At 37.5% G+C, this 14,545-nt stretch overlaps 1 protein-coding gene across 2 annotated transcripts in view; it reads left to right on the forward strand.

The window, feature by feature from the left end:
* The window catches only part of ATRNL1 (attractin like 1), a 555,427-nt gene extending 542,632 nt beyond the window's left edge, over nt 1-12,795 (forward strand). For both annotated transcript variants that reach the window (XM_076339089.1, XM_076339090.1), the window contains one exon: nt 8,911-12,795. In XM_076339089.1, coding sequence (XP_076195204.1) covers nt 8,911-9,035 — 125 coding nt within the window. In that variant the 3' untranslated portion in view covers nt 9,036-12,795. The remainder of the gene's footprint in view (nt 1-8,910) is intronic.
* The last annotated feature ends 1,750 nt before the right edge of the window (nt 12,796-14,545 follow it).

Raw genomic sequence — 14,545 nt, forward strand, 5'->3', positions numbered from 1 at the left:
TGGAAGTCTGTATTCCATACACCTGGATTTGGGTTACCCTTCACCAACAGGTTAGGTTACAGACCAGTTATATGTAGTTTATTTTTCATTCCCACAACGTTTTGCACTTCTTCATATTAGTTTGTATTCCACCGTTTTCCCTGGAATCTGTGTTAATGACATTATTACCCTTGCTGTCCCTCCGGTCTTGCCCAAGCATTATTTGACTGTCATTCCTTTGCTTCCTCACCACCAGACTGCATAGTTTTGCTGAATTCTGGCGCTGCAGCCTCTCCAAAACATCATCTTCCTTCTGCATTGACAAAGCAAAAGCCCTTGCCCAGGATCTCCACGGCTTACTTCTGAATTACTGCCACATTGAATCACTGCTGTCTTAACCACATTCTTGACTAGTTTTTTTATCACAGAAATCATTTTTAGTAGCTCCACAGCTTTCTTTTTCTATTGCCTCAAATATAATTATTCATCTTCAAGACCCGTCATGACTTACTGTTCCCCACCTATCATCTCTTATGCAGTTTCAGATGACAGGTCCTCTCCCAGCTCAGATTGGCCATTATCTCAGTCTTCCTCTCCCACTTGTTAAGTAAGTGCATTTCTACTTCCATCTGTGCTGCCTTCCCTGGGCAAGGCGCATAGGTCAGATTGGTGTACAGGTCTGACAACACAGTCCAGCTAAATGCAATAATCTCATATTAGCTCCTTTTAAAAGTAATCAGTGAAGGAGCAGCTGAGGGAACTGGGGTTGTTTAGCCTGGAGAAAAGGAGGCTGAGGGGAGACCTCATCGCTCTCTACAACTACCTGAAAGGAGGTTGTAGCGAGGTGGGCATTGGTCTCTTCTCCCAAGTAACAAGCGATAGGACAGGAGGAAATGGCCTCAAGTTGCGCCAGGGGAGATTTAGATTGGATATTAGAAAAAATTTCTTCACCAAAAGTGTTGTCAAGCATTGGAACAGGCTTCCCAGGGAAGTGGTTGAGTCACCATCCCTGGAGGTACTTAAAAGACATGTAGGCGTGGCTCTTGGGGACATGGTTTAGTGGTGGACTTGGTAGTATTAGGTTAACAGTTGGACTCGATGATCTTAAGGGTCTTTTCCAGCCTAAATGATTCTATGATTCTTGTGTTCCAGGAGGGCTTCAGTTGAGAAAAGTGGGTGGGAGAAAAAAGCTGCAGTTAATCAACATTATATTGCACCAATGCCAACCTACTACCATAGTGTCTCCAACACCTCACCAGGTCCCTTCATCACTACACTGGTTTTTTTGTCCTGCTGAATAGACAAGAGCTATCCCAAAGTGCTTGGATAACTATCCCAAATTGGTGCAGATTAGTCTGGAGTAAGTGGACTCCGATCTGCCAGCTGTCCTTCAGGGAGTTCGTGTGCACCATGGTCGCGTCATCAATCCCTGCCTGTCCCTAGCCAGAGAGACCAAACAGCCCATGCTGTCTCTTAGCCACTGGCAGGCTGGATAGTTTAAAGGCATCATATGTTGTACAGACCTGGATTACAGACTAAACTAGAGATATCTCACACTGAAAGGGAAGGGGAAGCTGCCTGACTGTATTAAAAAAAAAAAAAAAAAAAAATCACTACTGGCCCCTCAGAGCACAAATATTTCATACAAATATGTAGGGCCATTTCCTTTTCAAAATGAGAAAAATTGGGAAAGGCTGAACATTTCATAAAAGATCCTTTATTGTATAGTCTGCATTTCCCACAAACTGACAGCAAGTAATTTATAAGTCTGTTCTGGGAATAAGAGTTTCTTAGCCCCTTATAGATAGCTGTTATTACTAAATACCAAGGGTATAATACAAAGGAGCATGACATCTCCTTTCTACTGGTGTGTGGCTATTTAATTCCACACTATCATTATTTAGTTTATTGTTGTTATGGTTTAAGCTCTGTCTCATATTTTACTTATTTAATTAAGTTATGTGTAAAAGAAAAGGAAAACATACCTCCTGCAGTCTTGGCTGTCTTCCCATCTAGCAAAAATTATCACTGAAAAAAAATGAGGCGGTTAGTTGCCCAAAGTAATTTCCTAGTTAGTTTAGTTTGTTTAATATATCTTTCTCACATAAGAGTGGTATCAACTTAAAATACACATGAATGCACCAAACAGGAAGAGAAGCCCACAAAAAGACTTTGTGATTTTGAGGTGCTGTCAGCTTGTCCTTTTTAAAAATTCTAATTCAAATAAAAAAACAATCAATATGACAGGTCATGAAGACACTACTCTTCTTGGCAGTTGCTTATGATTGTTTTTCTCTGTGACTAAGTCCGTGACGTCTGGATATTGTCTAGGCACACCTGCCAGATCAGGACCCTCAGACACACAATGAAGGATTTGACTATTTTCAGACTTTGAAATGAACTTAGCTCTATTGTGAGATACAGTGGTTCCTCTGGCCATGTACAGTCTTGAACTTCAGATGACTCTTAATTTTTCTCCTGGAAAGTAGGCACTTGTGTATCAGGTTTGTATGTGGTTAGAAGAAGATTTTGTGGATTGTTCCTTTGAATCCCAAATTTTGTTCTGGTTCCATTTTATCATAGAATAGAATCATAGAATAGTTTGGGTTGGAAGGGACCTTTAAAGGTCATCTAGTCCAACCCCCCTGCTGTGGGCAGCGACATCTTCAACTAGGTCAGGCTGCTCAGAGCCCCGTCCAACCTGACCTTGAATGTTTCCAGGGATGGGGCATCCACCACCTCTCTGGGCAACCTGTGCCAGTGTTTAACCACCCTCAGCGTAAAAAATGTCTTCCTTATATCTAGTCTAAATCTACCCCCCTTTAGTTGGAAGCCATTCCCCCTTGTCCTGTCGCAACAGGCCCTGCTAAAAAGTTTGCCACCATCTTTTTTATAAGCCCCCTTTAAGTACTGATAGGCTGCAATAAGGTCTCCCCGAAGCCTTCTCTTCTCCAGGCGGAACAACCCCAACTCTCTCAGCCTTTCTTCATAGGAGAGCTGTTCCATCCCCCTGATGATTTTTGTGGCCCTCTTCTGGACCCACTCCAACAGGTCCGTGTCTTTCTTATGCTGAGGGCTCCAGAGCTGGACGCAGTACTCCAGGTGGGGTCTCACGAGAGCAGAGTAGAGGGGCAGCATCACTTCCCTCGACCTGCTGGCCACGCTTCTTTGGATGCAGCCCAGGATACAACTGGCCTTCTGGGCTGCGAGCGCGCCTTGCTGGCTCATGTCCAGCTTTTCATCCACCAGTACCCCCAAGTCCTTCTCAGCAGGGCTGCTCTCAATCCCTTCATGCCCCAGCCTGTATTGATACTGGGGGTTGCCCCGACCCAGGTGCAGGACCTTGCACTTGGCCTTGTTAAACCTCATGATGTTCACACGGGCCCACTTCTCAAGCTTGTCCAGATCCCTCTGGACAGCATCCCATCCCTCTGGCGTGTCAACCGCACCACTCAGCTTGGTGTCATCTGCAAACTTGCTGAGGGCGCACTTGATCCCACTGTCTATGTCATTGATGAAGATATTAAACAGTACCGGTCCCAATACAGACCCCTGCGGGATGCCACTCGTCATCATTCTCCATCTGGACATTGAGCCGTTGACCACTACCCTCTGGATGTGACCATCTAACCAATTCCTCACCCACGGGACAGTCCACCCATCAAATCCATACCTCTCCAGTTTAGAGAGAAGGATGTTGTGGGGGACCATGTCAAAGGCCTTACAGAGGTCCAGATAGATGACATCTGTAGCCCTTCCCATGTCCACTGATGTAGTCACTCCATCATAGAAGGCCACTAGGTTAGTCAGGCAGGACTTGCCCTTGGTGAAGCCATGCTGGCTGTCTCAAAGCACCTCCCTGTCCTCCATGTGCCTTAGCATAGCTTCCAGGAGGATCTGTTCTATGATCTTCCCAGGCACAGAGGTGAGACTGGCTGGCCTGTAGTTCCCTGGGTCTTCCTTTTTCCCCTTTTTAAAACATGGGGGTTCTGTTTCCCCTTTTCCAGTCAGTGGGAACTTCACTGGACTGCCACGACTTCTCAAATACGATGGAGAGTGGCTTAGCAACTTCATCCGCCAGTTCCTTCAGGACCCACAGATGGATCTCATCAGGTCCCATGGACTTGTGCACCTTCGGGTGCCTTAGATGGTCTCGAACCTGATCTTCTCCCACAGTGGGCGGCTCTTCATTCTCCCAGTCCCTGCCTTTGCCTTCTGCAGCTTGGGTGGTGGGGCTTGGGCACTTGCCGGTGCCTTTTGGATATCTCCAGATATGACTTGATCTATAACACAGGAGTGTATAGCACAAACAACATTCTGGCTTTTTCAGTCATGAAAATTAATCATGAGTTAGTCCATTTGAAAAAAAGTTTGGTTGAGGAAACAGAAAAAGTATAGGAAGTACCAGACAATCTGGAAAATTTTACCAAACAACTAAACTGAATAAGAAAATTTCTAGCACAATGTCTCTTAGAAGTGAGAGAATTTTTTTATTTGATACTGACAAACACTTGCCTACTAACAACCTTCTTGAAAGTTGTTTTCCTCCACCGTTGTAGCCACTATAGTTACCGTATATATTTCCTATGAGGAATAAATGTATGCAGTCCTGGTATGCATCCACAAAGTTTATGGTGAATGTGATCTGTTTCATCAAATTAAGAAATAGATGATAAAACCCCTGCATTTTTAACAAGGTGGTTTTGTCTATAAATGTCATTTATACACACATAATATGCATTAAGTATCTACAAAAAAGTTCTTTATAGACTTACAATAATTATAAATGACAGAACTCATAAAAATTCCCCACATAATAACTGGTAGTTTTATTGATGAGCATGAAATTTTCTTCACTGGTTTCACTGTGTGCTATGGTCATCTTCATGAGGCACGAGAGGCTGTAATTCTCATCACTTATTCAGTACGTCTTCAAGCTGCTTAGATCGATTTGTATGGATATTCACGGGCATTGCATCTTCTACAATGGAAAGACTTTGAATAACAGCTCCTTTATGATAAAAGGACTCTGTCCACTGTTAGGTGAGCATGTACAGTAACACGTCTTTAAAGAATCAACAAATGGAAGTGACACAAAGACTGCTGGGTGCTGAAGGATGAAGCTATTACTTTAATATATAGTGTTTACCCAGTCTTTTCTGTTTAAGTCTCTCTGTATGGTAGCTGTCATTTTCTTTTCATTGCTTAAGGTCACCTTAAGCAATGACTATAATTTTGGTTAAAATATCAAGCAAATCTAATTGATCTACTTGAGTTGTAGTATTTTATTGTCTTCAGCTTTCTGAACGTTCTAATTCTGCGTAAATGAAAACGTGTAGGATTTAATCAAATGAAGGCATCTATCCAAATGTTATCTCCCAATAATACATATTTAAATTGAAAAAAGTATTTCCAGTTACCTGCCTAACCGTGAATCTGAGGTCATTCTTTGTTCCCTTACTTTTAACAAAGGGAATAGTAAGAACTCAATGCATTTCTCATTAAAATGAACAATAGAGGAGGAAAAAAGGTTTTACATATGCATGCCAGCATGTAAGACTAACTTTTTCAATGTTAGGATTTTTTTCTACTTTGAGAGATAGTGTAGCCTTACATCAGTTCAAATGTAGCTGTATACAATCAGAGGAAAAACGTTTAAACATCCCAGCATGGGTATTTCCATTTAAATCTGATTACAGTGAAATAAAACTGTAGCTATTAAAGGTTTAGAAGAACTACAAATACAAGCAGTAAAAGAAGACAGTTAGTAAATGAGGTAGTAAAACATTTCAGCAGGGCAAACAGTTTATAGCACTCAGCCTTCCTGTAGCAGACTGTGCTATTCACTACAGACCCGTGCACTGTTCCCTGAACTGCACTTAAACCTGCAATTAACCTTTCACGCCTAATGAAGCTGTTTTGCTGCAAAATTAAAATATATAGTACTGCCTGTTTTTACAGAGACTGGGAGGAGAGCATCTCAAAATGAATGACTTTTTCAGATGCTTTTGTTCAAATGCAGGATTAAAGTGCTGTTTGTGTACAAATCAGGAATGCGCTTTTCAAGGCAATCTCATTTGATGTGCTGTATTTTATTCCTGTACTTATTAATTGTTTTGCATAATTGTAAAAAAAAGACAAAAAATTCACACACCAGTAATTTTATGATTAGACACTTACTTCCTGAGAATAAACTATTACCATTTAACTTCCATTAGGAAAGACAATAGTTCTGCTAAAGAAAACCAAGTTCGTATTGCTTTCTCTGGCATTTTTCTCATTGCGGATGCAATTATCTCTTACAAAAATATACTTTCCACTTATGTATTTGACTGGGCTCACTTCTTAATGATCTTTCCATACATATCCTTAAAACAAGCTGGAGATTGTTTTAGCTGCATAGAACTAGGTCAGGTTATTTCTATAACATTTAGTAGAAAAACAAACTAAACTTAAAAATAGGTCCGGTTCTGCAGCTAGGCTTGAATTTCCAGAAATTAGACTATTAGAGGTGACCATGTGGTTCTCCATGTGGGATGCTTACTGACTCCACTGTTCCTTTCTGCCACCTTACTCAAGAGTCAGAAGCAACCAGAGGCCATGTAATGGTTTGGAAAATACCAGTTTGGATGGTAAGTAGGGTATTTAAATGGCAGCATTCAGGGAAGGCGGGTAAATGAAATAACTTATGAAGCGAGGTAACAGATATAGAACACTATAAGATTTACAGTTCCAACTTTAATGACTATAAATGTATTCATATTTGTTGTTTATATACAAAACCTGTAAAATAAAGGGAAGATTTTGCTGAGTTTTTTTTAATGAATATTTAAGCCACAGCATTTTTATCAAATCTTCTGTTGTATTTTGATGTAAATTCTGCTTGCTTGCAGTGTCTGTGCATCAGCTTGACTTGGTAAATGAAATTCCTGTAGACTGCCAGTCTGAAATAATGAATTGTTCCCCCAGCTAATTGTATTGCTTTGATAGCAAGGAACTATGCTGGGCGTAGAGAACAAAATAAATGAATTTCATCAGATGATTTGTGTGATGTTTTGAAAAATGATCTTCTAGAGTGACCTGATTTTAATGGAACTGTAACAGCATGCCAGTATATCCCAGTATGCAGCATTAGATTTGAAGGAAATAGTTCTTCCTTTTTGTTAATTGTTATGTAAAGTGAGGTTAGCATCTCATATCCAAGTATATTTTAAAATATCTTCTAAAAAATGGAAAACCTGTTTTCCTAATAATAGTAATTTCATTTAGCATACTCCCTAAGCCTAGCTGCTAAAGACAGGATCACATGTAAGCAACCATCAAAATGTTATTTAGGTTTTATCCTTGAATTTGCTAATACCAGGTACTGCTGATACTTTAAAGGTGCCTCAAAGATTTCAGAAATTCAATTTATCAAAGTCCAGTTTAAGGAATCGCTAGCTCATGCCAGGAAATATATGTGTATGTGAGAAAAATGACTTACTTAATCTTGGCTCTTACATATCCTGAAATGCAGCAATGATAATTGTACTTAGTGTTTTACAGTATAGTGCCATGTATTTTCAAAAAACTGTATGCACATTAATTGATTTTTGCAACATTTTTGTGAATTAAGAAAGGTAGTGTTACAGTGTGCAATAGCATAGAATTTTTTCAGGATACTGGACTGAATCCGATGGTATATCATATACTGAAAAAGAAGCCTGTAGAAACACTTGTAAGTGAAAAATATTTTTTGCAGGGTTTCTTAGTAGATAAGTGTTGTAATGAGGGGATGCATGAAAAATATTGCCAAAATTGGATTCTGTAATAGATAAACTGAGTTTCATATTGGCCTGAGTTAAAAAATAGAGGCTGCCTGTTAAACATGGTGAAAAGTATTTTCAGAGGTTTCCTTGTGGAGTAGTACTGTTACTGGTTAGAGATTGAGATGTATTGGGCAGTATGGAGAACCAGCACCATCTTTGCCTACATTATGGGTATATATAGATGTGCTTTTGCAGATGTGTCATGGTTTTATTGCAGCCGTGGTGGAGTAGAACATATGAATGATGTGAATACTCCTAATCCATTTCATTGCGATACCGCCTGTGTGAATCTAAAAATTCAGAACTACCATGTATTAAGTGTGTTGTCAATCACAGCATTTCAGCAGAACTCAGTAATTTCTAGCAAGTATGCAGTAACAAGCAAACAGAAGAGTAAATTCGTAAACTACTAATTTCCTAAGCATGCCTGTCCATGCCCTCTGTAATACCCTGTTAAGATTATAGCAGGTCATGAAATATCAACAGCTTAAGCAGAATTTGAAAAAGAATTTTGGTGAGTTGACAACATTTAGAATTTATCCAGGCCAACACCATCACGGTTCACTGTCTGTTCACAAATCCATGCATTCTGGAAAGATATTTTCGTATCTTTTTGTTCATGGTAAATACTAACCTTTGAATATTTCCAAATTAGGCAGGCATATATATTGCAAAGAGAAATATTCAAGGGTACAATTTTGTCCTAACTGTGGTCTCCATTTCTCTTTTATTTTGTGATTTGATAGTTTCATCCATTTCTAAATGCAGTGCACAAACATTTAATAAGAGAAAATCCATGTCAGAGAGCTGCTGGTCCACATAACCAAGAAAATGGTGATAAAGAGAGGTGATGCTAAGATCACACAACAAAGCAATAAGAGACTTACGTGGAACTCAGTTCTCCTGATTTCCAGTCTAGTCGTAACTGCACTTTTTTTCTTCCTGTTTCTTCACTGTTACCAGGTAGCATTTTAGAAGGTGAGAACTTGTTACCTAACTCTGAAATAAAACTGATCACTTCTGGGAAAGCACAAAAACTTGGCATGAAAGGAACCATCACACTGCTCTGGAACTCTTCTCAGGAAAGCTGGGCATTAAATTTTGTTTTTCCTTTATCTTACAGGTCTTGCAATTGCAAGTGCACTGATAGATATTTCACAACAGAAGCCTGCGGACTGTAAAGATAAGAGTTCAGGAGTCAGAAATCGAAAACATCATCTTTCAACACGTCAAGGAACTTGTGTCTGAGATTCAAAAACTACAATTGTATATTCTGTAATGTTTCCTTTTTAAATGGCTTCCATTGAAAGCTATACTACAGCCTCAGTTTTTATGGAGGCAAATCTATGAATGAACATATGAGGTACTGTGCTCTGTTATAGTCACACAGCCTACTATACCCCAAAGCAGAACAAACTTATGGTAGGTATGAATATGTTTGATGAGCTTTAATAAAAAGAGTGGATCCTGATATCAACAAAATACAAAATAAAATACCTAGTATTCTTAATCTTGAACATATCAGAGCAGGGAAAAAACAGAACTAGGAAAAACTGTACATTGTTTTGTAATGTAGAAGGAAATTGTATAATTGAAAACTAAGCAAATTCCCGGGAACTAAAGGACATTTTTGTATAGCTTAATGTAACAATGAGAATTGTACAGTTCTTTCCTTGTAATCAGCATTAAGATTTCTTTCCAGCAAGCAGGAGCTAAAGAGGATCATTTGGATTTAGGTGTTCTTTTATCATTGCCCGAAATATGTAGGTAGCTTTTGAATTTACCATAGGTATAACCCGAGAACACCACATGTAGTATTTGAAAGATAATTTCATAAAAAAAACTTGATTTGAACATTTCATGATTATTTCTCTTTACCTTGCAAAAGCCTCAGAAACATAATCTGGGCTGCAGCAGACTGACGGGTGGGCTTTCATGTTTCTGTACCTAAGAGTCTATTCTGAATTCTGAATGACATATTTTACAAAGAGGGCACATGGGTCCTCCATGCCAGCTAACTGATTAGCAAAATTAATTGAGCATGGAAAAGCTTCTTCTGCAATCAAGTTTGCTGTTTTTTCCAAGAGAGTCTCCAAGATTGCAGGTCTATGGAGAGTTTAACTTGCTGTTATTCTACCTGCTCCCGTTACCATATTGAAATTTGCTAGTATCTATATATTGTCCTGATCTCCAAGCAGAAGAAATGAATCCCAGTCAGCACTTTGACCCTTGTTTTTGCAATAAAGCGTGGATGGTTTTTGTTCTCCCAGCTGCAGCATTTCATCTCATCCTCACTTTCACACCAGTTAAGGAATTACCCTGCATAACAAAAATGAAATAAATAAATATTCAGAAATCCAGGTTGCTTCCAACAGTGGTTCTCAAATCCAGCATCCACTGTGGAACCTCACACAATCAGTACTCAGCAACAAAAAGCAGATGAAAGAGTTTCCTTTCTATAGGACATTAGTCTTCTGGGGGCTTGGTCACCACAACAGATAACCTAGCAAACAGCTTTAATGGCCCTCAGTCTTTTTGTTTACTCAAAATTCATGAATATACAAAAGAGTAAGAGAATGCTAAGGGGTAGGTAGCAGATGTGTCATGTTCTCATTTACACATTACATGTTGACAGCAGTATAATATGAAACTAGTAGTTTTGTACGAGCTTGTCGAACGTATAGTTTCTCAACTCCAAATTTGCCACCATACTAGTACAGGAGAGTGATACAGAGGTATAAATGCCTCATGTAATGATAGACTTTTGGTAAATACGAAAGATATAAAAAGATAATTGATGTTTACTACTATATCTGTATTTTTCATGTTCTTTTTATTTTGGAAGATGATGACATTTTACTGTTTATAGTTGACTACATAGTTACTTGCATGCCATGGTGGTGCAGTAGCAGTAATAAAACCCTGTTGTGAGTTGTGTTTATTTTGTAACGCCATTCATACATAGAAGTACTCAGCTTAATTTGGATGAGGACTAAATGTAAAAATAACTATAAAAGGAACAATTGTACAGTATCTAGTTATATCTTATACAGGAATATTAGGTTGCGTCTAACCATGACTGCTCTATTGTTTTGATAAATTATGCACTTATGAATTATGGTATAATTATTTCTTATGCTGGCATGATTGTTTCAGTATTTTCATATCTTAAAATAAGATTATTATCCTAAAATAATGCTATCACAATCTTGTGACTTTTATTGCCTATTCTGACCTCAGCCTCTTATATCTTAAAACTTTAAAAATTCTTTTGTAAAGCTTCTGTTGGGAACTTCCAATCAGTGCTACTTTGCATAGTGAAAAAAATGGTGTTTTGAAAACAACCCTTTCTGTCAGTTTTAAAGTTGATCTGTTCAAATGAATATAAACCGATGGAACTGGTTCATATGATGCATACACTTATAAAAAGGAAAGAACCACTTGTCTGGAATATATTCCAAACTCTGTATTATCCTCAACCTAAACATTTCACATAAGAAATATACAGTGTATGTTTTGTGAATGTACTGGAAACCCCGTACACAGAAAGACCATGTAGTCTTGCAGAGCAGTTTTGACTGTACTCACTCATAAAGGATTACATTCCTCCGTATCTCAACTGGAGTTTGACAATTACTTGAAAAGCAGGTATGAGTTTTAAAGGGATTAAAATATTTTATTGGAACACTGAAGATGGGCAAATAGCTATCAGCCATTTTATTGTGTTAACAGTTAAAAATGTTATTTTAATTGTACAAGAAAAGCATATTTGTCATGCGATCATTCAGCATTTTCATTCACTCTGAGAATGTTTTTTCCTAAAGTATCTTTCTTCTCCCAGGGTCCCTGATTGCATGCAAATTAGTAAAAACATATAATAATGAAATAAATAAATAAAAATACTTACATAATGGCCACACTTAAATACGAGAAGTTTGCCAATACATCTCAAACCGAAGTTGCAGAGTAACTGTTACAGCTTTTCTATTTTAAAGGTGTAAAAATAGCATAATGTCTGATAACTACATTTTTTTAGTTGTTGGCAAGTACAAACTTTTTAATAATGACCACTGTACATCAGATGAGATGCTTTATCAACTGTCACATTATGATTGCTTCATGAAAAAGCCAATTTTTTAAAAAACTCTGTTCTCCAGTTTAACTTTTGAACTCTTTCTTAGAGCCAGAAAATGTTGAATGGCCTGTTTTACCCCTAATGTGATTTATGTTGGATGAAAAATACACGACTCAGCACTGTTCTTGAAAGTAAGCCCCAGTGAAGTTCTGATTGTCAGGATTCCACCTCTACCCCCTCAGTCCATGGATTCTGCTGAGGGAAATTCAGCAGCTACGAATTACTGTTCAAAATACGAGATAAGATAAAATAAGACTGTCCATGGTAGCATGGGTTCACCGCTCCTTCAGTTTCTCTCTGTACTTGTATATTTATATAAAGTCCTGAAACTCCTTGAATCAAATTTGTGCACATACAAATAACACTTTAGAATACTTGCTTCCATTCATTACATTCCTATGAAATGCCAGTTTACCTATACAAAAATATGGTTATCTGTATATTGCCACTATTAAAACTATATCTAAAAAAAAGGCCAAATTCTAGACATGTTAAGGCATGAAGATACCATTAATTAGGAACATTCAGATTCATCTGATCTGAAAATTTTCATAGTTGACTGCTCTCTTTATAGTTAGAGTCCCCTCTCATCTTCCCAAATCAAAAACATTTGGACAAGTTCAGATTGGGACATGGAATTTGTTATGTGTAAAATCTGCAGCAATAATTATTTTCTAAATAATCTAATGTAAAGAGCTGGAATCCTGATGGTAAGAATTTTAGTTTGGGGTCACTTTAACAGATGTTCAGTCTTTATGCATAATAACTTTCATAGTATTCATCTAAATTATAAAATCATTATGTATCTAATTTCATTACCAGTTTTTTAAAAAGTATCTGAAAGGTTTCTTGACAATAAAGGAAAAGTCTCTGTTAAAGGTAATTAACAATCCCTTCTTTTTTTAAGCAAAGTTGTCCTATCCAGAATGCTTGACATTATTGGGGAAAATTAAATAAATTAACTCTATTTTTTCAGTCTCTAAGGTGCAGCGTTACCTGAAAAGCTCTAGTTTACTGATACTTATTTCAGATCATCTCTAGAGTAAAGTATGGAATACCTAAGGCTATTTTAGGTGCTTATAGCAAATAATAGCAAAACTACTGTTGTCTAACAGGTGGCTAGAACTTCCCATATTGTCTTCAGCTGTACTTTCTTGCTAAATACTAACGAAAAAGAAGAAAGCTGGCAAAAGCAGGCCTTGCAGAACCTGGGTTTGTATAATTCAGGGCCATTTGTTGTTTCAGCTTTTCCTTATTTAATGATATTTCACTTTCAAAATGAATGCTTATATGACTGCATATACGGCCGCATGTGGCCATTTCTATGGCTACAGATATTGCTCATGTAAAAAAATCACCATCTTGTATATTTAGTTGAAATTCTAGTGACCCTCTGAAATTTATTGTGAAGCTGAACGGGGACTATTGTTACCCTAGGCTTTCTTAAATTGATACTTCCTTGGTCATGTAAGTTGAAGCTGAGTCAGGTTTTGGTAAAAAACAACTCTTTGCACTTCTTCAGATATGTTCAAAACTTCCTTTTTCTAAAATAAGAAAGCAAGGGTGGGAATGATGGACGAAGAGAAAAAAACACAAACCAAACAACCCTCTTTAAAACATACAGGAAGCACACACACACACACACATATATATGTGGAATTATGTAATTGGTTTCACAGCTGATCTAAATCAGAACATTTTCACAGTTTCCGCACATATTCTCACATATTATATTGAATAGTATGAAGACGTTAACTGAATCAGTGACTATTTATGTGTATACTAATGGTCATTTCTACAGAAATAAAACCTTAAACGTATTTAGCCTTCTGAGTGGGGATATAGAAGTCTGTTTGAAATACTGTATAGAGAATGTTATTTCAGGGGCTTATCAATTGGCTAGCAGTATTTTCAGCGAGTCCGAGACTGAGTGCCTAAAGTGAGGCAAGTGTCTTCCATCCTTTTATATCCTCTATTTTTTAGTACATTTTCATGTAACAGTTTTTACATGTTAAGGTCAGAGTTAATAATACAGAAAGTTTATATGAATTTGGAGTTTGAAAGAATTGTTACTAATTTAACAATAACTGTTTACCTTTCTATGTTATCAAAACAATGCTTAGCTATGTTCTTTTCCAATTTTAGCAAATGCTTTTTTCCAAAAGACCTTTTATTAGACAAGAAGCAAGAAAAGAATAAGATGGAGCTCTTCAAATGCACTTCCAGACCTAGAAGGTATCTTAAATATCTTGCTCTATGGAAAGTCTGAGTCTTTTTAACATTCCTTTCCAAGTCAGTATTTATCAAAAATCTTTGTTACAATATGATTTTTAGTAGTTAACATAAAGGACAATTTTTTTTTTTCATGTGAAGTCCTAAAGCTCTTTTATGATATTCAGTTATAAAATATATCTGAGAAAAAATAAACATAGTTTTGGAACATAATGTTAGGATAACCACTATGGATGTTCTTATGACAGAACTCTACCCAAATTGTTCGTGTCCTAAAGCTTTCTCTCAGACATGAAATCTGTTAATATTCCTGCAAGTCTCCTCTTCCCCCCTCCTCAAAACACAAAGAGCCAAATGGTCAGGTATAAAAATCTTTCTAAATGTATTAATG

The sequence above is a fragment of the Aptenodytes patagonicus genome, chromosome 5 (assembly GCF_965638725.1).
Source record: "Aptenodytes patagonicus chromosome 5, bAptPat1.pri.cur, whole genome shotgun sequence".
Classification (NCBI taxonomy): Eukaryota; Metazoa; Chordata; class Aves; order Sphenisciformes; family Spheniscidae; genus Aptenodytes; species Aptenodytes patagonicus.